At 59.5% G+C, this 22,118-nt stretch overlaps 2 protein-coding genes across 4 annotated transcripts in view; both read right to left on the bottom strand.

Annotated features, from left to right (window-relative positions):
• Positions 1–449: 449 nt before the first annotated feature.
• On the bottom strand, positions 450–15,302 carry GPR153 (G protein-coupled receptor 153). The gene is made up of 6 exons (XM_007980781.3): positions 15,034–15,302; positions 7,658–8,123; positions 6,824–7,253; positions 4,442–4,634; positions 3,558–3,742; positions 450–3,125 (listed from the first exon to the last, which is right to left on the bottom strand). The coding sequence occupies exons 2-6, from the start codon at positions 8,011–8,013 to the stop codon at positions 2,460–2,462; spliced, it is 1,830 nt and encodes a 609-aa protein (XP_007978972.1). The 5' UTR covers positions 8,014–8,123; positions 15,034–15,302; the 3' UTR covers positions 450–2,459.
• A 3,163-nt stretch (positions 15,303–18,465) lies between these two features.
• ACOT7 (acyl-CoA thioesterase 7) overlaps positions 18,466–22,118 on the bottom strand; it is a 132,874-nt gene continuing 129,221 nt past the window's right edge. For all 3 annotated transcript variants that reach the window (XM_007980774.3, XM_073007893.1, XM_073007894.1), the window contains one exon: positions 18,466–18,889. In XM_007980774.3, coding sequence (XP_007978965.1) covers positions 18,791–18,889 — 99 coding nt within the window. In that variant the 3' untranslated portion in view covers positions 18,466–18,790. The remainder of the gene's footprint in view (positions 18,890–22,118) is intronic.

Raw genomic sequence — 22,118 nt, 5'->3', positions numbered from 1 at the left:
AATCCCTCTGCAGTCCACCAGGTGGCGGTGTTGCACTGCAGACCCAAAGGTCCTTCCTCCAAATTCCAGGAAGGCCGCGCGGGGACAGGGGCTCAACAAGTCCTAGGTGGCTTAGGCCCAGCTCCTATTGCCCTGACCTGTTCACTCTCTTCAGTCAAGCTCACGGTGACTGAGCAACCCCTGGGGCAGGGGTTGCCACCTGGGCTAACAGGGCCTTTCCTCCACTGGTGGGCTGTAGAGCCCACCCCACTGCTTTATCCTGTTGTTACTCCAGGACCACCTCACTCCTCACTCGCTGGTGGGACTGGAGCATTTGTCTGAAGACAGAGAGCAAGTCCAACCCCCAAAAATGGCACCAGAACTCAGGTTCCAGAGGAAGACATTAAGGGGCAGCTGGCCAGCCCTGCTGTGAGCTTGTAGAAGGATTTTCCATGAAACCAGCCTTGGAATGCCAGGTGCAAATCATAAGGAAGTTTTTATTGGGTCCTGTACAGAAGATAAATGCTCAGTTGTCAAAAAACTACAAAGGGACTCCTGGCTCTGGGTGTGCTATGAAGACAACTCCCTCCCCAGTGAGGCCAGGGTCAAGTTCCTTAGAAACGCAGCGAACAGGCCTGGAGGCCGGACAAAGTTTGGGAGAGAACTCCAGGCCCAGGGTCCCCCCCTTTATTTTTGTAAAAACCACAGGACTGGAGTGATTTAGGGGACTGTGTCCCCCTGTAAGTATTGCCGTTGGATATGAAACATACAGAGCAAAACCCCAAGGTGATAAATGAGTGAAAACCTAAGGTGACAAGTGGACAGACGCCCCCCAGATGGAGGAGACGATGGCTAGCTGGTGACCTCTGCCCCTGCGTAACTTGTCAGTCCTTGAAGGCACAGCAGCATTGGCCAGAGATGGCCCCTCTCGCGGCCAGGGCTGGATTGCACTTCCCTGCCTTGTTCACCTGTGGCCACAGCTCATACCCCCAGTTACCCCACAGCCAGGGACTGGAGGGGCCTCTGAAGCAGAGACAGGCTTAGGCAGCCTCCCACCCCACCCCACCCCACCCCAGCAGCTTCTTCTGGGAGTAGGACCCTATCTGAAGGGTGATGAGATAGGCTTGGCCACCTGACGGCCAGAAGGAACTGGGCACAGGCAGGCTCTATGTTGACCTTGGAAACTACCCCAGGTTTTCATATTGTGGGGCCGCTGCATAGGGGTAGGAGTCTGGAGGAGACAGCTTTCTCATCTGCCCTATTTCACCAGCTCAAGGTTATAGCCGTTCCTGGTTTTCCTTAGCCTGGGAAGACCCAGGGCCCATGGCAATGCCCAGGCCTGTAAGGGGTCTGCCCAGGAGGGAAGGCAAAGAAATACATTACTCCCAGGGGTTAGACGCCTGCCCAGAGACAGGCCTTGAGCCGAGAACCTGGAAGCCCCTGCCAGGATCCCTTCCTAGCCAGGCCTGCACGGGTAGGGAGTGAGGCTGCGGATGACGTGGGGACACGGAAGCCCAGGCCCTGCTGCCCTCGTGCTCTCTGCCTGCACCGCACACATGGTGGGAGCGACGGAGGGAGCTGATGTGGTGGGAACAGGCAACGATGGCAGAGTAATGAGGGTGGGGACACTAACGGTGGTCAAGGTGGCTGAGGTGCCAGTGGTGGTGGTGCAGAGTGTTGTGCTTAGCTGGGGTGGAGTGTGGGTTCCCAAGGGGGTAGGGGGCACTGAGAGTAGGAGGCCTCAGGCCTAGGGGGCCACACCAGGCCACACGCTGAATACAGACCTCCACAAAGGCCACAGAGAGCCCTAGACGACCTCTCACACCTGGGCCACTCAGTGGCCAGGGCCTACGACCAAGAGACTTCAAACAGCCCTGAGAGTTAACGTGCTCACCTGCTCATCCGATGGGGAAACTGAGGCAGGACAGGTCGGAAGCAGGGATACCTGATCAGAGCTTGTTTGGGCTCTGAAGACCCCTGTGCTTAGAGACCCTCTGTACCCCCACCCCCACCCCCACCCCCGGGTGTGGCAGTTATGGTGCAGTGTGGGTGGAAAGCCCCTGGGGAGTCCAGTGGCTCCAGCTCAGCCTTTCCAAGGCGGGGCTTTGTTCGGTCCCGCAGTGGCCCTGTCTCAGGTTCCCTGCTCCCGATGTCCTGTTGCCCAGGGTTGGTGATGGCGCACCTGGACGTGCACATGTCACTCACTACCCAAGCCCAAACTTGGGATGTCACTCAGTTCCCCAGGCCCGGCCTCACTCAGCCAGGAACATGCGGTGCCAGCGCAGTCGTGCGGTGCAGCCGTCGCCCTTGGGACAAGGCCAGCTGAGAGAAGCCGGAAGACAAACGCCGACGCCAACGCCCCCTCACCCCTGGGAGGGGTGGTGCATGTCTGCGCGCAGGGCGGAGGCGGGCGTCTTTGGTGCTGTGGCCCCGGAGGGCGGCCTGGCCTGACTGGTGTCCGTGGGGAGGCGCCGGCGGTCCTAGGACGCGGAGCCCAGCGAGTCCGAGTGAAGCGTGGCATAGCCCGAGGATTCGGAGGGGGAGCTCAGGAAGCTGCTGGTGCTGCCGCCGCCGCCCTCCGCACGCAGCCCCCCGGCCTCGCCCCACGATGCGCTCAGGCCGGGGCGCAGAGAGCCGGCGTGCGGGTGCGCAGCGGGGCGCGGCCCGGGGCTCCGCTGGGCGCTGCTTGGGGGCGTCGGGGCCTCTCCGGGATCGGTGCCGTCGCGGATGGCAGGTGCAGTGGGGAAGGGCCCGGGCGGGCGGCGCAGGGCCTGTGGCTCGCACTCGAAGGCGGTCAGGGCGAAGGCATCGGGCAGTAGAGAGGCCGAGGCGGAGCGGGGGCCGGGCCCGGGGCGGCGGCGCGGGCTGCCGGGGGGCGAGTCGCAGGCTCGCCGCAGGCCGCTGTCCAGGGCCGAGGGCCGCAGCGACAGCAGGCTCTCGGCCGAGCGGCGGCGCGCGCGGGACGGGGGTGCGTCCTCCGCAAAGGCCAGCAGGCTGGCGCGGCGCCGCTCGTGCCCGGCGGGCAGCATCAGGTGCGCCAGGGCGGCCAGGTCCTCGCCGGAGCCCCAGCGCGGCAGGAAGGCGGGCAGCGGGACGGCGGCCCACACATCCGCGTCGTCGTGGGAGAAGCGCCGCGTGGGCGGGACCTGTCAGGACGCGGCTTTTACCACAACCCGCCCTCCTGGAAAACGGGGACAAACCCTTCTCCACCCCGGGGAAGGGCCTTCCATGGGTCAGGGATCAGGCTGCGCGCCGGGGCAGCCTGGCTGGGAGCCGTGAGGTTTGGCGCAGTCTCTCCGAGCCGCAGGGCTGTGCCAGATAGCTGGGGTCGGTTGGGGAGGGCGCTCCTTGAGGACACTGAGCCGGCAGGAGATAATTCAGGTGACAGGGACCATGGGGGTGGCGGTTGGGGCCCACCCACACAGGCTGTGTGACCTTTGGCCAGCACGTCCTTGGATGGTGACAGCCACCCCTGCAACTGCAGAAGGCGTGAGATGGGCTCCAAGTGGAGAGGCCTCAGGGAGGTCAGGACACCCCGCCACCCGCAGGTGCGGCCTCTCCCCCAGCCCTGTGCTCACCTGCAGGTACTGCATCTTGTCCTCCTGCAGGGGCCGCAGCGGGTAGAGCTGGGGCAGGCCCCCCTCCAGGGCAGAGATCTCATACTTTGCCATCCTATCTAGGGCCACAAAGTCACCTCCGTAGCCATAGTCCAGGGAGCGCTCCAACACCAGATCCGGGGAGATGCCACCTTCCAGGCTGGTCTCTGTAGAGTGGCGGGGGGTGGTGGGGCAGGCAGAGCCTTAGGGCCATGGAAACTTGGGGGCATCTGGGAGGGAATCTCAGGGACCCCCTGACCCAACAGACATATACGAGGTGGGGGCTGGTTAGCTGAAAAGGGAAGTGGAGGGGTTCTGGGTTCAAATCCCAAATATGCCACCCTTTAACTGTGAGACAGGGCAGGGAGCTCACTCACTGAGACTGCTTCCTTATCTAGGACATGGGGTGGGACCTGAGGTGACCTTGGGAGGACTAAATAACACATACAAAGGGCTAGCAGTGCCTGGACAGAGCAAGGGCTGGGCCAAGGGTCATGGTATTGCTGATAATGGTATCCAGACAGGACCTGGGTCTGTAGGAGCCCCCAGGGCAGCTTGCTGGGGATCCCTGAGGTTGGGGGGTGAGCCCGGGAGCTCCGCTGGAGCATTTGCAGACATGTCTACCCTGCTCTCTGTTAACCAGAACATCCCATTACTTGGAACCTAGGGCAGCCAAGCCAGATAGGAGAGTGCCCTGTGGGAACCTGGCTTGGGTCATTTAAGTACTTCTGGGAGTGACACAGGGGTGTCTGGTGGTTGAGAATGAAGTTACCTTAGGGGGGTTGCCTGACAGCCGTTTTCTTGCCAACCCCAATGACCTCTCCCAGACACCACTCTCCCCAGGGCCACTCTTAGGCCATCCTCACCGTCATCTGACTCCTCGTCATTGGCCATGAGGGCCATGCACTTCTCCCGGACAGCCTTGAGGTCGGCCCGGTAGCGGTCGCAGGCCCAGAGGAACACAGGCAGCAGCAGGGCCTGGGCCACGGAGCACCACAGCACGCAGAGCGCCATCCAGGGCGCTGAGGCGTCGGCCCGCAGGCTGCTGAAGCTCACCACCTGTGGGCACAGGGCTTGGCCTGGCACCTGCAGGACCCCCCCACCATCACACAAGCTCCCCGAGTCTCGGTCTCCCCATGTGTACGGCAGGTCTGACAGGTGGGTACCTGCCAAGGAGAAGGGGCCTTTCGGGAGGAAAGGGCTTGAGCTTGGCAGTGGGAGGCCCCGCCCTCCGGGAGCTACCTGGCTGCTGGGCAGCAGTGGGCGGCCCTGCTCTGTCTCCCTCCTAGCTGCCTATGGAGAGAAGTGGGGCATGGATTACCACCTCCTCCCCGCTTTGTTGTGAGACAGAGTCTCACTCTGTCACCCAGGCTGGAGTGCAGTGGCTCAATCATGGCTCAATGCAGCCTCGAGATCCTCCTGCCTCGGCCTCCCAAAGTGCTGGGATTACAGGTATGAATCACTGTGCCTGGCTGCCACCCCCTTTGAGATGAGGAAACTGAGGCTTAGAGAACCAGGTTTCAAGCCTATTCAAGATTCTGCCCCCCGCTTCCCAGCCAGTGGCCTCCTCGGCCCTAACCCTGCTTTTGGGTCCCTGCCCAGGGACCCTGCATTCCCCCTCTCCCAGGAGAGACCTCATTGCTGTGTCCCAAAGAGCGATACTTAAGTGATTGCCACAAAAGAGTGAAAGTGTGGATGATGTGGGGATGTTCGTTCTGTCATTTGTGGGCCATGTGACCCTCAGAAAGCTGCTAAACCTCTTTGGGGCTCAGTGTCTTCATCTGGAAAATGGGCTAAGAACAGCCCATGCTCTAGAGGGTGAAGATTCTGGACACTTTATAACAGCAGCATGGAGTAGCCCCACAAGCTGTAACCTCTTCCCTGTCCTTAAGAGAAGCGGGGATGGCTCCAATTCCCTCCAAGCCCGCCCCTCCCCCACACTGCCCCCACTCTGCTCCCGAGGTGCCTCGTGGGTCTCTGCTGTTTCACGAAGCCCCTGCCCTCCATCTGCACAGGGGCCAGGCCGCCAGGCCCCACTGTACACATGAAGACCCTTAGCTGGGGGGAGCCAGGACTGCTGAGGGTGGGGCAGTGGGGGCTGCCTCCTGATCAAGGCTCTGACTCTGAAGCTCCAGCCCCTGAGTCACTGTTCTGGAGCCCGTGTCCTCATGTCCTGCAGTGACTCAGGGGAGGCAGTCTTGCCTGCTGCTTGGATGAAACACATCAGGCTAGTCTTTGCCCCAGTCCTCTCCCTGTCTCACTGCAGACCTTTCGGGGACGGGCGGAGAGTCCTGCAGTGGGGAGGGGTTAGCTACTGAGTCCAGACTTAATTTTTGGGCCAAGTTGGTCCCAGCTTCACCAAGAGGACCCTAGGCAGCCCCTCTGGACCTCAGACTCTTGTTGGCAAGGCCTTTCTCACAGCAGCCCTCACCTTGGTCTTCCCCAGAAGTTAGTATCAAGCGCAACTCCCCAACAGACATTTGAGGCCCGCCCTGGCCTTGCTCTGTCTCCTGATCCAGCGCCCCTACCTACCTATGGCACCAAAGCTCCTTCTGTCCACCCTGGGACCTGGATCCACCAGGAAACCCATGGGTATGCTATCCCACCTCTGCATCAAACGGCCCTTGAGGCCGGATGCAGTGGTTCACACCTGTAATCCCAGCAGTTTGGGAGGTTGAGACGGGCGGATCACCTGAGGTCAGGAGTTTGAGACCAGCCTGACCAACATGGTGAAAACCTGTCTCTAGTAAAAATTAAAAAAATTAAAAAAATTAGCCAGGCGTGGTGGCGGGTGCCTGTAATCCCAGCTACTTGGGAGGCTGAGGCAAGAGACTCGCTTGAACCCAGGAGGCAGAGGTTACAGTGAGCTGAGATTGCACCATTGCACATCCAGCCTGGGCAACAAGAGCAAAACTCTGTCTCAAAAAAATAAGTAAATAAATAAAATAAAATAAAACAAAAACAAAAAAACAGGCCTTGGGTGAGGGGAGCAAACTCTTCTGCACTGTGGCAGGAAGGCCCGGGCCCTGCAGTTGCCAGATGTGGGCTCGAGTCCCACCAGGCTGTCCTGACTCTAGGCGGGTCTTTGCACCTCTCTGAACCTCGGTTTCCGAATCTGGAAAATGGGGACAATGATCAAGCCCATCTCAAAGGATTGGGTCTGAGGACTCAACCACCTGATGCCTGGAGTCTGAGCAGTCCCAGGGCTGTCCCAGAGACAGGCTCCCTTGCCCGACGCTGTCACCCACCAGCACAGGAAAGCCCATGAGGCAGTCGTAGATGAAGACTATGGTGGTCACGAGGCCCGTGATCTGCAGAGAGGTTTTGGCGGGCTCCGAGCCATCGATGGAGGAGCGCCGCTTGCCCTGCGCGTCCTCCACCACGATGGTGGGCACAGTGAAGGCGCGGCGGTCGGCCCGGCGCCCCACCTGCACAGCCAGCGTCTGGAAGAGGGCGATGGCTGTGCAGACCACGCCCATGGTCACGCTGCCGCCCACCAACAGCAGGAAGCACACGCCGAAGCCCAGGCCGATCTCAGCCACGATGAAGCGGCAGCCATGGGTGTAGAAGCGCTCGCTGGTGTCGTGCCAGCCCACGGCAGGCAGGGCTGACAGGATGAAGGACACCATCCAGATACCCATGACTGTGTGCACCGCCTGCTTCTTGGCATTGCTTAGCCTGGCATGGGGCAGGGTGGAACAGAGGGATCTGGCGTCACCCACAGGGGCCTCCCCAGGCCTCTGGGGACCTGTAGGGGATCCTCACCACCCAGGCACCCCACACCCCCCAGTACATCATAGTCATGGCACAGCCAGTGTGGTGGGGCCTTGTTCCTTGCATAAGAGACACTATGAACATTGTCACACGTCCCTCTTCCAAGCATTCTGTATTGGCTGCTTGTGTCTACCCATGCAAAGCTACGTGTGTGCCTCCAGCAGCTTACAGCGGCCCCTCCTGAGCCTGCCTGCCCTCCCAGCATGCCACAGGTGTGGCCACTCCTATGTGCACACGGGCACACCAGACATGTCTTTGTTTTCATGCCTGCATGGAACCCCAAGAACCCCAGAGCTTCACGTGCTCACCGGTAGTTGACGGGCCAGCAGACCATCCACATGCGGTGGTAGGAGAGGGAAGTGACAGAGAAACAGGTGGCCAGGGTGAGGGTGTAGAAGGTGGACACGAAGACCTTGCAGAGACCCTCATTCCACTCGAAGTCGGGGCGCTGCCGCCGCAGCTGCACCACAGAGTAGGTGGCAATGGGCACAGCCACGTTGAGCATGTGGGTGGCCGCAAGCGTACACAGCAGGAACTCCAGGGGCTTCCACTTCTTCTGCTTGGCACCAACGCTGAGGATGCCCCAGGCATTGGCCAGCAGGGAGAGGCCCCCACATGCCAGCCAGCCCACTGCACTGCCAGGCAGCCGCCGCTCATCACTCATGGTGCAGACCGGAGCTGACAGGCGGCCGTGGCATCCTCCTTGGAGCCAGGTCTCGGGGAGCAGCAGGCCCTCACTCCTGGCGGCTCAGGGATGCTGGGGACCACGAGCATCTGTAGGGGGTGGCAATGGGCACTCAGTGACTTCTGCTCTGGCGACAGCATTGTAGCCCTTGGGCACTTGGGATGGGAGATGGCGAGCACTACACTTTGAACGTGCCCTGCAAAACTCATGTTGAAATTTAATTAAAACTTGTGTTGAGATTTAATTGCCATTCTAATAGTATTAAGAGGTAAGACTATTTTTTTAGAAATGAGGTCTTGCTCTATCACCCAGGCTGGAGTGCAGTGGTGAGATCATAGCTCACTGCGGCACAGAACTCCTGGGCTCAGGTGATCCTCCCCACTCAGCCTTCTGAGTAGCTGGGACTACAGGGGTACACTGCCATGCATGGCTACTTTTTTTTTTGAAACGGAATCTTGCTCTGTCACCCAGGCTGGAGTGCAATGGCATGATCTTGGCTCACTACAACCTTCACCTCCCGGGTTCAAGCAATTCTCCAGCCTCAGCCTCCTGAGTAGCTGGGATTACAGGCACACACCACCACGCCCGGCTAATTTTTGTATTTTTAGTAGAGATAGGGTTTCACCATGTTGGTCAGGCTGGTCTTGAACTCCTGACCTCATGATCCACCTGCCTTGGCTTCCCAAAGTGCTGAGATTATAGGGGTTAGCCCCATGCCCTGCCTGGCTAGTTTAAATTTTTTTGTAGAGATGGGGTCTTGCTCTGTTGCCCAGGTTGGTCTCAGACTCCCGGCCTCAAGCAGTCCTCCCACCTTGGCCTCCCAAAGTGTTGGGATTACAGGTGTGAGCCACAGTGCCTGGCCATGAAACATTTAAGAGGTGATTAGGCCATGGGTGGGTTTAATGTGTTTACAAAACGGCTTCTGGGGGTGAGTTCTCTCTCAGGGAGCTTTCTCTCTTCTGCCATGTGAGCAACAGTGCTGCTCCTCTCCAAAGGACATGGCATTCAAGGCACCATCTTTGAAGCATAGACCAGGACTTGCCAGACACCAAACCTGCCAGCACCTTGATTTTGGATTTCTCAGCTTTTCTTTTTTGAAAAAAACATTTATATATATGTGTGTATCTTTTCCTTCCTTTCCTTTCCTTCCTTTCCTTCCTTTCCTTCCCTTCTTTCCCTTTCTCTCTCTCTCTCTCTTTCTGAGTCTTGCTCTGTCACCCAGGTTGGAGTGCACTGGCACCACCTCAGCCCCTGCAACCTCCACCTCCCGGGTTCAAGCCATTCTTGTGCCTCAGCCTCCCGAGTGGCTGCGACATGCATGTGCCACCATGCCCGGCTACATTTTTTTGTATTTTTAGTAGAAACAGAGTTTAACCATGTTGCCCAGGCTGGTCTCAAACTCCTGACCTCAAGTGACCTGCCCACTTCAGCCTCCCAGAGTGCCAGGATCACAGGCATGAGCCGCCGCACCCGGCCTTATTCTTATATTTTAGAGACAGAGTCTCACTATGTTGCCCAGGCTGGTCTCAAACTCCTGAGCTCAAGTGATCCTCACATCTAAACTTCCTCAGTAGCTGGGATTACAGGGCGAGTGCTCCCTGAGTAGCTGGGATTACAGGGCGAGTGCTCTCACACCTGCGAGACATAAATCTGTTCGTCATGAGTTACTGGGTCTTAAGTACTATGTTACAGCAGCACAAATGCCCTAAGGCAGGGAAGGCCCCGGCGCACCATGACCTATCTGGCCCTGGCTTACATCAGGCTGCACCCTCCTCTCCACCCCCGGGGAGGACCCTCCTGCCCATGTCCCTGACATCCAGGGGCTGTATACGGGGGTGCCCAGTAAGTGTGTATTCCTTCATTTCCATCCACTCCTGGTCAAAGCTCAATATCTGGGTTTCCTTCCAGGTTACCTGAATCCTCAGGGAACCAGCCATGGTGGGTCCAGATGGGCACTCTTGCCCTGTGCATGCCCTGGCACTATCCCAGAACAAGTCCTCTTGTCATCGAATGTTCTAGAATCCTCACACAGCCTATGCCAGAGCCCCCCACAGTGGACACCTCTGCCACGCTTGCCTTCATTCCACTTCATCAGGCCACATGAGGACATGTCCAGGAGGACCATGCCCCCTGAACCTCCATTTCCCTCTCCTGTTCCCCAAGTGACCTGTTGGGGAAGGGAGCTGGTCACCACTCTCCTGACCACCCTGAGAGGGGGCAGGCAGTCTGCTATGTCAGCCCCCAGCTGGCCTTCCACAGCCAAACCCTGGGCGGGGGTTAAAGCCCCCACACAGCAGTGGTATGGCTGGGGCGAGGTCACTGTACCTTCTCCTCTAAGAGACTGCAGTGCTTCTTCCACGGGGAGGCTGAGGTAGACAGCAGCCACATCTCTGTAGCCCTGGGCCCAGGTCTGGCACACAGTGGGTGCTCTGGGGTGGTGGCTAGTCTCATGCTCTGGTTGGCTTGGGCAGCAAGGGCCTAGAGACGGCCCGTAAACCAGACCAGAGATTGACTCTGAAGTCAGAGGAAGTGCCGATGGCCTTTCCATGTGAGTCAGGGACACAGGATGCTGGGCAGCAGGCACGTGGCAGGGAGCAGGGAAGCACCCATCCTGCCAGAGGGCTGGGCAGCGAGTTCCTCCTTCACCCTTCCCAGCCTGGCAGCCCTCTGGCTGCAACCCAGGCAGGCAATGTGGGAGAAGCCAAGTGCCAAGTGAAGGCCTACTTTGTGCTCTGATCACACTTAACTGGCCCTTCTCACCCAGGGTGCATTTAGCCTCATTTGCTCTCTTTCTCATGCTCCGGTCCTCATGGGCACCTACAGCATCAGACACGCCCCATGTCCCCCAGAGAGGAAGTATCTCCAGCTCAAGGTGGGGGGCCACTGTTGCCTTAGTCAAGGCCCCTGGCTCTCGGGCAGGGAAGGCAGCGATGTCCCAGCCACCAGCTGGCAGGCCTCCTGCTTGTCTTGTCCTGAGTTCTTTCTTTTGTTTTTTGAGATGGAGTTTTACTCGTTACCCAGGGTGGATCTCGGTTCACTGCAACCTCCGCCTACTGGGTTCAAACTATTTTCCTGCCTCAGCCTTCCAAGTAGCTGGGATTACAGGCACCCGCCACGACACCCTGCTAATTTTTTGTATTTTTAGTAGAGATGAGGTTTCATCATGTTGGCTAGTCTGGTCTCGAACTTGTGACCTCAGGTGATCCACCTGCTTCGGCCTCCCAAAATGCTGGGATTACAGGCATGAGCCACGGTGCCTAGCCTCTTGTCCGGAGTTCTTTTGGTCTGTCTGTGGCCTGACTTCCCCTGGACCTTCCGAGGCTCCAAGGAATGTGTCTCATTCATCTTGGTGCCCCTGTCCCGGACCTGCCCAGACCCCTGACCCGTGGAAGGAGCCTAGTCTGGGCGACATTGGGGCTCCTTCGCTGGCCTCCTGCGTGGGGGGGGGGGATGCTGTAGCCAGGGAAATTCCTTCCCAAACGTTTATTAGATGTCTGCTTGCACAGCAGCCTCCTCTTCCCCATCCCAGACCCAGTGTGGGAGGCAGGGTGGTCCCTTGGACTCTACCAGCCCCTCCCGTGTCTCGTGAACCACCCTGAGTGTAGTGTAGAGGCCACATGGTATGTGAGAAAGAGCGTGGACTCCACTGAGGCTGCAGGGCCCCAAGACCAGCTTCCCAGTGAGTCATGTGACTCCTTTGTGCCTGAGTTTTCTCCTTTGTAAACTGGACATAATACTTACCTTGAAAAACGTTGTGGGTAGTTACTGCACTATGCCAGGGAAAGTGCTTAGAATGCAGACAGGCACATAGTAAGCACTCAGCAAAGCCTCCCCATCTAAATAAACGTCTCTCTTAAAGCCCTCCCAGCTCACTGAGCTGTGCTTTTTTTTTTTTTTTTTTTTTTTTTTTTGAGATGGAGTCTTGGTCTGTTGCCAGGCTGGAGGGCAGTGGCATGATCTCGGCTCACTGCAACTTCTGACTCCCTGGTTCAAGCGATTCTCCTGCCTCAGCCTCCTGGATAGATGGGGTTATAGGCATGTGCCACCATGGCCAGCTAATTTTTGTATTTTTAGTAGAGATGGGGTTTCATCGTGCTGGCCAGGCTGGTCTCATACTCCTGACCTTGTGATCTGCCCGCCTCAGCCTCCCAAAGTATTGCGATTACAGGCATGCACTACCTCGCCCAGTTAATTTTGTAGTTTTAGTAGAAATGGGGTTTCTCCATGTTGGTCAGGCTGGTCTCGAACTCCCAACCTCAGGTGATTCGCCTGCCTGGGCCTCCCAAAGTGCTGGGATTATAGGCATGAGTCACCGCGCCCAGCCTTGTGCTGTCTCTTATGGGTCAAGACACTGAGCTTGGAGGTGCTGGGGAGCCTCAGACCTGCCGGGAGATACATATTCACTGGGACCAGGACCTGGGGCAGACTAGCCTCAGGAGTGAGGGGAGCACCGGGCCACCTCCAGCCTTTAGGGTGCCTGGCAGCCTTTTGGGGGTTCAGAGCAGAGTGTGAGTAATCGCTGTGGGCGAGAGGGCTGCAGACACCAGTGGTCTTTACGCTATCAAATAGGAAACTGGACTCACCATGCACTTATCAAGTCAACATGTATTTCTACTTGCCCAGGGCCGCCTCGGCTGTGAGACTGGGAGGCCTTCCCTCAGATGCCCAACAGGCTCTGTCTAGCCCCTGTGACCTTGGCCCAGCCCAGCCCACCCGTCCACGTGTTGATTACTGGTGCAGGGTGGTGAGGAAGGAGCCATAGGCTGCAACCAGCCCAGCCCTTCACGGTGCCAGTTCTTCCTCTGGTCTAGCCTAATGGTGCCTTACTGCAGGGAAAGGCTCTAGGTCTGAAGGCCGGGTGCCGTGGCTCGTGGCTCATGCCTGTAATCCTAGCACTCTGGGAGGCCAAGGTGAGTGGATGGCTTGAGCCCAGGAGTTCGAGACCAGTCTGGGCAACATGGTGAAAACCTGTCTGTACAAAAAATAAAAAATTGGCCAGGCTGGTGGTGTGAGCCTATAGTCCCAGCTACTTGGGAGGCTGAGGTGCGAGGATCACCTGAGCCTGGGGAGGTCAAGGATACAGTGAGCCGTGATTGTGCCACTGTACTCTAGCCTGAGTGACAGAGTAAGACCCTGTCTTTTTTTTTTTTTTTTTTTTCTTTTTTTTGAGACGGAGTCTGGCTCTGTCGCCCAGGCTGGAGTGCAGTGGCCGGATCTCAGCTCACTGCAAGCTCCGCCTCCCGGGTTTACGCCATTCTCCTGCCTCAGCCTCCCGAGTAGCTGGGACTACAGGCACCGCCACCACGCCCGGCTAGTTTTTTGTATTTTTTAGTAGAGACGGGGTTTCACCGTGTTAGTCAGGATGGTCTCGATCTCCTGACCTCGTGATCCGCCCATCTCAGCCTCCCAAAGTGCTGGGATTACAGGCTTGAGCCACCGCGCCCGGCCAAGACCCTGTCTTAAAAAGAAAAAAAAAAGGTTCTAGGTCTGTGGGCAGGGGCACGTGCATCCTCTTGTAAACGAGGATGCTTCTCCAGTGAGCGCCCCCAAAATTCTTCCCCACTGTAAAGCTTGTCCAGCAGAAGCAGGGAGAGGTGAAGCCGTTTGCCCTGGCCAGCACATGCCTGAGCCAGGATCCAAACTCCACTTGCCTGACACCAAAGTCCTGGCCTCTCAAACCCTAAACTGTTGGGGAAAAGGGCATTTTGTTGTTGTTGTTGTTGTTGTTGTCCCTAGAGCTGAGTTCTTTCTGAGCCTCAGGTCTGCAGGGCAGGTCTCACTGTTCCCACACTGCAGACGGGAATACTTCAGGCAGAAGCTCAGGGCAACACGGAGAGGATAGTGTCAGGGCTGGGTTTGGGGACAGGCACTCCTGGGTACTGTAGTCCTGGCATGGGAGAGGAATGTCCTGGGGGGCGGGGCGTGGACACCGGGTTCCAAGTGCAGAGTGACAGAGGACTGGTTGTGTGGGAACAAAGTGTCCGTCTGGCTCTGGGACAGTGACCACAGACACACGGATTGCACCCTTCCTGTTCATTCATCATAGAATGGAGGGGCCACTAGGGCCAGACCCCAGGCTGGGATCCCCACAGTGCCGACGGGACCCAGGATGGCACTGTCTCCTGCTGGGAAGTTTCTCCTGCAGGGCACTTAAAGCATCCCGCAGCATCTCAGGACCCGGCTTCCCACCTCCCCACCTACTGCAGGGCTGACTGCAGGTGCGACCAGCCTGGGACCCACCGGGCCTCCCTCCGCAAGACCCGCGGGCGTGGCCGGGCCGTGACGTCACGGCTCTGGGCCAATGAGGCCGCGCGGCCGCGAGGCCCCATTGCGCAACAAAGAGAACCCAGAACTTGAAAGGATTCCCCGGGCTCTGGCTGCGCCCCGGCTTCCGCCCCCACGCTGGTCTCCGCCCGCGCTGCAGCCGATCTGTTCCACGGGGCCCGGCCTGGCCGTTGCCCAGGGAGGGACGCGCACCGCGAGACCTGGACATCTCCGGCACGCCCCCCCCAGTCCCCGCCCCTACAGTCCCAACCCCCCAGGGTTCCAATCCCCCCACGGCTCGTGCAACCCCCGCTTCGACTCGCGTGCTCTCGCGTGCTGGTCCCCAGTGGGTCCCCCGAGTCCTGCCCCACGCCGAGGGCGCGTCCGAGCGGCTGCCTGGGAAACCTGGCGGGACTGCGGCCTCCGGACCCCTCCGGGTTGCGCTGAGCAGGGGCGGGCTCGGGATCTCCAGACCGCCCCGCCCCCGTCCCCTGAGAGCCCCCAGGGACGGCGTTGCCAGGTCCCGATGCAGGGGGACGGAGGGAGGGGCTGGCCCCGGGGAAGTTACCCCGAAGGTCCCCAAGTTGGGGGGTGCCAGCGCTAAGCGCCGCTCGTGGCCCCTCGGACGGACCCCGCGACCAAGAGGGCGCGGAAAGCCCCTTCCTTTCCCGCCGTGTCCTCCCCCCGGGGTCCTCCGGCCCGTCCGCCCCCAGGGGCCAGGGCGGCGGCGCTCACCCTGCATTCGGGCGTCCGGGGCTCCGGCTCGCTGCTCCCGCCTCCGGCTCCGGCTGCGGTTCCCGCGCCTTTGGGCCGAGCGCGGGCCGCCGAGGGCCGCGGGGGTGGCTGGCGGCGGAGCGGCCCGTGGGCCGGGGCATGCTGGCGGCGACCACCGGCGGCCGGCGCGCTCCGCTCGGTGGGCTCGGCCCCGCCGCCCCTCCCTCCCCTGGGCGCCTCCGCCGCCGCCGCGCTCCGCTCCCGCCGCTCCGCTGCTGCGCCGGGCGGCCGGGGGCGGGGGGCGGGGGGCGGAGCAGGGCGCATGTCTCCAGCGGGGCCTCCGCGCCGCCCCTCGGCCCGCCCCGCCTCCGCCCGCTCCGAGGCGCCGCATCCGCGGCCGTCTGTCGGTCTCAGTCAGTCCGTCCGTCCGTCCATCCGTCCGTCCATCCGTCCGTCCGCAGCCCAGCCGTGCCCTCGCGTCCGTCCGCGGCCGGGCCGAGCCGCCCTGGGCCGGTGGCGCCTCCTGACAGCGCGGCGCCGCTGGCTCCCAGCTCGGCTCTGTGCACACTCCCGACGCCGCTTTTAGACGCCGGGGCAAGACCCAGGCCTGGAGCTCTGGGGTTCCGCGGGCCAGAGGGAGCTGGGGCCGAAATGGACACTGAGAACCTGGGGCCAGGGCTGGGGCTCAGGGAGGCCTTCTCGGAGGAAGCCGCATCTAAGATGAACAATCGGGGCGGGGCGTGGAGAGGACACGGGACCAACGGCCAGCGGCTTCTAGGAACTGGGAATCAGTCTGGATCAGGGGCAGCGAGGGGCAAGGTTGGACCAGTTACGGATTCACGCTGCTCCCTGGACCTGGGGAGTCCATTGAGGGAATAAAGTGGACGGGCCACCGGGCTGCCGAGTGGTCCCCGCCACCCCTACAGGCTCAGAAATGTTCTGAAACTCTGAGCACCACCGCCCAGCCGGGAGAGGCCAGTGTCTGCAGCCCAGCGCCTGAACCCCTCTCCGTCTCCCCTCCTCCCGTCCTTCCTGCCCCTCCGCCCCTCCCTCCCGAGCCCTCATGCCATCACCACTCCTCATAGAGCACAGGCTGTCTCCCATAGACTGACAGGCTCAGCTGGCCCCATGCAGGGGGAACAGTTTCTGCTCCTTGATGGGAGCCCTGAGACGATGCCTCCTGAGGATCATGCCTGTCTCTTCTAGAAAGCCCGTGACCACATACACAATGGGCACAAGGCCTCCAGGGCTGCCTGGCATAGTGTTCTTCCATGCCTCCAGGACACATCCGTGACTAGACGCCCCTGTGTCTGGAGGAAAGTGGGCACCTGACCAGGAGACCCAAACCGATTGCAGCCAAAACAGATGCTTGGAGCTTGCCCAGTCCGGCCAGGGCTGCTCCACAGCCTGCACCTGCCTAAACTGTCCCCACACCCCAGGTCCCTGAACAGCTTTTAGGGGGCCCAGGATGGGCCTCAGGGTCTGTCCCATGAAACAAAAGAAGTGTTTGTAGAGAAAGGCCCCACAATAACTGTGGGGCTGGGCAAGGAGGAACCCGGGGCCATGCACACCTATACTCCCTGCGGTTTCTGGGACAGCCAGGGCCCTCAGTGCCCCCAGTGAGCCCTCTGTGGACAGGTCGGTCCCCCTCCAGGTGGCCCTGGTTATAAATAGGCCACCAGCAGTGGGAGGCTGGCACAAGGCAGCTGTAATCAAGGGTGGTGTTTCTAAATGTCTCGCCTGTGACTCGGGGTGAAACGGTAGAAACGCCGCACTTAATTATTGCTACCGAGAGCCATGCCACTTAGAAACACCACAGTTAAGATTGCACACACGGCCATGGAGAGCCATGCCTCTGTCTGGGCCTGGCTTCCCTCAGCCAGCCCAGCTGACCCACTGCCTGCACCAGTGCCTCTGCCCGGCCTCAGCTGGCTCTGGGGCAGGTGGGAGATGGCCTCTGATGGCTGCCCTGGGGCCCTGGCTTATTTCGTGCTGTGCTGAGGTCTGCTGCAAAGGGCTTGGTGCCCCTGGGAGGCGGTTTTTAGGTGCCTGGTTTGCCCAAAACCACACGGATGAGTGGCTGAGCCAGGACTGAACTAGGGAGTCTGATGTGGGGCCCACCTTCAAGTGAAGGATGTGGGTGCTTTGAGGACCTGGTCCCCTCAGTGAGCCCCTGGGCTCAGGCCCCACTGTGGCCAGCCCTGGGCCTTCTGCTTGCTGGGAAGGGTGGCCTCCTCATCGCTCTGAACCCAGGGCACCACTGGAATGGGTCATGGGTGGAGCTGGGGGCCGAGGCTGGCTGAGGCCAGCCCCAGGGGGCCAAGGGGCAGGGTGGGGTGGCAGAGGCTTCATGTGGCTGAGCTTGTCCCTTCCACCCCCAACCCCCTCCCAGACAGGAAATAAGCCCGTCAGCCGTGACTGGGGCCTGGGACAGATTCCCAAGCTCTTGGCTGGTGTTTCTGCACATCTGGAGCCAAGTCCTCGCTCTCCAGGGGCCAGAGGGAGCCTTGTGCGAGACCGCAGCTGTTGACAGGCCAGTCTTCTCCAGGCGGCAGGACAGATGTTGGGGCTTCAGGGACAGACTGAGTCGGGAACATTCTCCCAGATGCCACCTCTGGGCATGCTTGGTTGGAGCCTCCTTTACAGCAGTGGATGCAGGTGGGGTCCTGGCCCCTGTAGTGGCCTTGGCAGGGCCAGATGCACAGATAAACCGTGCTGCAGCGATACCCTCACCACACACGTGCTCACAGATATGCAGAGACAGATGCACACACACATGCATAGATATGTCAGTGACACGTATGCCCACAGCTTCACACCGATGGCACTGACACATATTCGTGCTGTCCCTCAGACCCCTGCCCCATAAGCCATCCCGGCAGCCTCCTGCCTGAGTGGCTAGGGGAGTTTCCACATTAGGCACAGGGTCCTGGCGCCAGCTGGGGGGCTCCTTCACACAGGATGTGGGGGTGTCTGGGCAGTTTCTAGCAAGAGGCTGGGTCAGGTTGGGGCTCCCACATGCTGAGCCAGGCCACATTCGGCTCTTCCCACACCATCACCTCCGAGTCTTTCCAAGCAGCCCCACCCTGGTCACAGGAAAGCCACACAGGCTCAGAGCCGGCATCTTCTGCACGCCAGACAGTGGGGCTGTGGGGTGCTGGCACTCCCACCAGGCAGTGTGGCCCTGAGCCCACATCTTCCTAGCATCAGGGCTGCCTGTGAGGTCCAGGGAGCTGGGGTATCTGGGGCCAGGACACCAAACCAGGGCCCCATGGGAAATGGGCATTCATAGCCAGCGAGTCACCAGCTGGACACCAGTTGGTGTGGCTGTGCCTAAGGTTCTAGGGCACACACCGGTGCTGGGAGGGCTGAGACTGTCCGCGGGAGCCCCCATATCCCACACCCCCTGGGAAAGCAGCCCCCCAAGACAAATGACTACCCAGGACGCGTGGGTCCAGCCAAGCAGCAGCTTTATTAGTGGTGTTGGGTTCTTCCCACACCCTACAGCGTGCTCGGAAGCATTCCCAAGGGTTTCTGCGGAATGCCTCCCGGCGCTCGGGACAACACTGTGTAGCATTGACACTGGAATGATATAAATAAAGCTTTGGTGTGTTGGTTTGCAGGAGAGAGTACAGGTTAACACTGTGATACGAAAACTTCAGACAATACCAGCTCTCAATGTGAATCGGGTTTTTGGCCAAGGGGGGAACTTCTAAGTGACTGGACACTGGGCCTGTTGCCATGGCTACTCGAGGCCCCAGCGGCAGGAGGAGGGAGTCTAGGGCTGAGGCTCCGTGTGGCCCTGTCGCTTCGCCTTCATCTGCAGGTACCGCCCTTTGCCTTCCTCAAAGCGCTTCTTCTCGTCCTCGGTCTCGGGCTGTGGACCACACACAGAGACAGGCAGGTTAGGGTCACTGAAGAACCAGTGCCGTGGCCTTGTGACCTCGCCTGGGGCCCCAGCCCTGGTGGGTGCAGAGTACCACGCCACGGCTCCACTGGCCTCCTGGGACTGCCAGGTACCAGGCATGGGGCTCATGTCCCACCTTGCTGATGGACCCACTGACTGGGCTGAACATGCTCAGCCAAGATGCTTTGAGGGGTCACAGGAGCTACAGGTGGCAGAGCTCCACAGAGGGGACACTAAGGACATGGCGTGTCAGAAGCAGTCAGTGGAACTGCTGAGCCCTGTGACACCCTCACACCACCTTTCACAGCAGGTGAACTCCAAGGCCAGGGCCTGTTTGCTACTGGACTTTGGTGGAAAATGCACTTGGTAATGAAACACGGGAGCTGAACATAAGTGGAAAGGAAGAGGACCCCATATTCGCTGCACTCCCAGGGAAAAGCAGCTGCACATGGCCACTGCCCCAGAGAGAAGCGGGGAAAGCCAGCTGCACACGGTCATTGCCCCAAAGAGAAGTGGGCAGACGCTGTGCTGCCTGTGGCCTTGAGAAGGCCCCACCCCGTACTGGGAGCAATAGGTCTGCTTTGTGGGGAGGGAGCCCTGTCACCACACTCTGGACCGTGCACTCAGGAGGCGGCACCTTGGACCCCAGGGACCCCATCTCATTGCTCTGGGGGCAGAGCCAACTGAACAGGTGGGATTTGGCCAAAGACTGGGTTCTGCCCAGGAGAGTCCTGGTTCATGCCTGCTGACCGGCTGCAATTACGAACGGCACCCCCTTTCACTCTAAGTCTCGTGGCCCCTGGGCAGGTGCCACCCCTGGAGTATTAGGTGGTCAATTCTGAGGTCCCATGTGTCTCAACGCCATGTTCTGACTGGCCCCACCCTGGCTGAGAAGTCGGGTTTCATGAGCTGTGCTAATTCCTCTGGGACATTTCATCGCGACATTTTGAGGGTGTCTGAAAGCCACAGAGATGGGGCAGTTGCCCTTCATTTCAGCCACAATGACACCAATCTGTACAGCTATTTTTGGGCCTAAGTGTTTTACAGACAAATGGTATATTGGCAAGAGAGAGCACAGTCAGTCAGAGGATGTAATGTCAAGTTATACCAAATGCCTCCTCCCCTCAGCTCTCTCCAAAATCGGTCTCTAAATGTCACCAGGTGTAAACTGTCAAAACCTCGCCAGCCTGGAGCCAATAGAATCTTCGGGTATTTAAAGAAATAGGTGGCGCTCCTTGCAGCGGTCCTGGTCCCCCTTTGAAGAGTCTTCGGTGTACACAGGAAAACTGCTTTTCCAAGACACTTTATTGAAGAAGTCCCTCCCGCTGCTACGGTTTGATCTCTGGCTGACTTTTAAAAATAAAATTTGAGGCTATGCAATTTGACCTGAAACAGCCCAGGGAAAACGAAATGTTCTTTCTCAGTTCTAGCAGCACTTCTAAGTGGGCAAGACCCCTGAGATTCCTGGGCCTGGAGGGCACAGAGCCCAGCCCCTGCAGATGACAAGGTCCCCTGAAGACACACATGGCTACATCCTGCTGGGCACAGCTGAAGACTTCTGTGCACACTGAGGCAGAATGTGCTAGATCAGGGCTTCTCGAACTTTTAAGTGCATGTGAGTCATCTGCCAGTCTTGTAAATGCAGATTCTGATCCAGTGGGTCTGGGAGCTGAGACTCACTTCTAACAGGATCCCAGGTGACACAAGCTGTGGCCCACGGACCACACTTGTGTAGCAGGGCCCTGCCCCCTCTCCGTCTGCTCCTGCCCCAAACGGGGGACATCTGAAGTGGCCAAGAATGCAAGGTCAAAGCCACCAGGATGGGATATAGGGGCCTTGTCTTCCCCTTCCCCTGTGGAATTGCTTGGTGATGTGGAGGGAAGCTGCAGCTTCCTGTCCACCTGCAGCGGCCAAGGCTGAGGCTCAGCAGAGGAGCAGCTGCCCACAGCCTGGCTTCCTGCCTACCTTGAAGACCCTGTAGCAGGCAGAGCAAGTGCTGTGGGGTGGGGGTGGGGTCCCAGAGCTGGGCGACGAGGCAACAGGGCCTGGTGGGGTTGGTACTGGGTTCTGCTGGCGTTGGAGTGGCTGTGGCAGCCCTGGGAGCAGGAGAGCTGGAGACGGGTAGGCTGGACCACACCCAGGCGCCTCCCAGTCTGAAAGCCTGGCCCCTCGGCTCGGGTCCTCCCTCTAGCTGGTGGAGTATCTGCCCTCTACAGAGAGGAAAGACGGCAAAGAGCTTGGAAAGAAAAAGAATCCTTGAAAGCAGGAGAGAGAGAGCCTGGCCCAGGAGAGGCAGCTGGAGTGAGAAGGGACATAGCTGGAGCCCCCGCCCAGCCCATAGGAGCCAGGTCCGGCCCAACGAGGGAACTTCCTGGGAACGTGCAGATGTGGAGACTGGTGAGAAACTTGTTCCCCAAGTGCCTGAGTCCCCAGCCAAATGCTCTCAGGGACCAGAGGACCAGGAGGGGCCAAGGGAAGAGAGGTGACAAATGGCTCTGTGGAGCCAATGCCACCAGCTTGGGAGCTGTTACCACAGGTGCCCTGGGGGACCGGTGGGAATGGCCCGTCCAAGGCCAGGGCCCTGGAGAGGGGCTGAGGAAGGAAGGGCTGCCAGGTCGGGAGGTGCCTGCCTCCCTGCTTGTCTGTGTCTACAGATCCTCTGGGCTCCCTCCCCAACTCCACTGGGAGTTGAAGTCTCTCTGATGGTCTGTGCCAGGCAGGTTTGAGGATCTATGCACTAAATGGCCTCTTACAATGAACAATGTACACTGGGATGAAGGTTCTGAAACGTCTCAAGTCTGTTTAACTTTTGCATTTCTCAAACTGAGCTGGCCAGGGACCCCTTTCATAAGGAACCAAGCTCTGCCCGGCCTCTGGGACGGGCTGCTTCAGGCAGAGGCTTGCCCGCCCTGGGACCCGACCATGCTGTGCGCCCTTCCTGGGATGGTCTCTTCATTCTACCTGGAAACCAGCCCAGCATCCTCAACCCTGGAGCTGGGTGTGAATCCTGATTCACCACTGACTCACATCGACTCCTGTTTTGTAAAATGGGCCAATGTCCACCTCACGGCAGGGTTGTGGGGACCAAATTTCTCCCTGCAGCCCATGTTCAACCAGGCATTAAAAACAACTCGGTGAAAGCAGCCGGTCACAGGGAGCTGCCTATCACCCATTTAGACGAGATGTCCAGGAGAGACAC

The sequence above is a fragment of the Chlorocebus sabaeus genome, chromosome 20, assembly GCF_047675955.1.
Source record: "Chlorocebus sabaeus isolate Y175 chromosome 20, mChlSab1.0.hap1, whole genome shotgun sequence".
Lineage (NCBI taxonomy): Eukaryota > Metazoa > Chordata > Mammalia > Primates > Cercopithecidae > Chlorocebus > Chlorocebus sabaeus.
The sequence above is the reverse complement of the archived record's forward strand: the minus strand, read 5'-3'. Positions and strand labels throughout refer to the sequence as shown.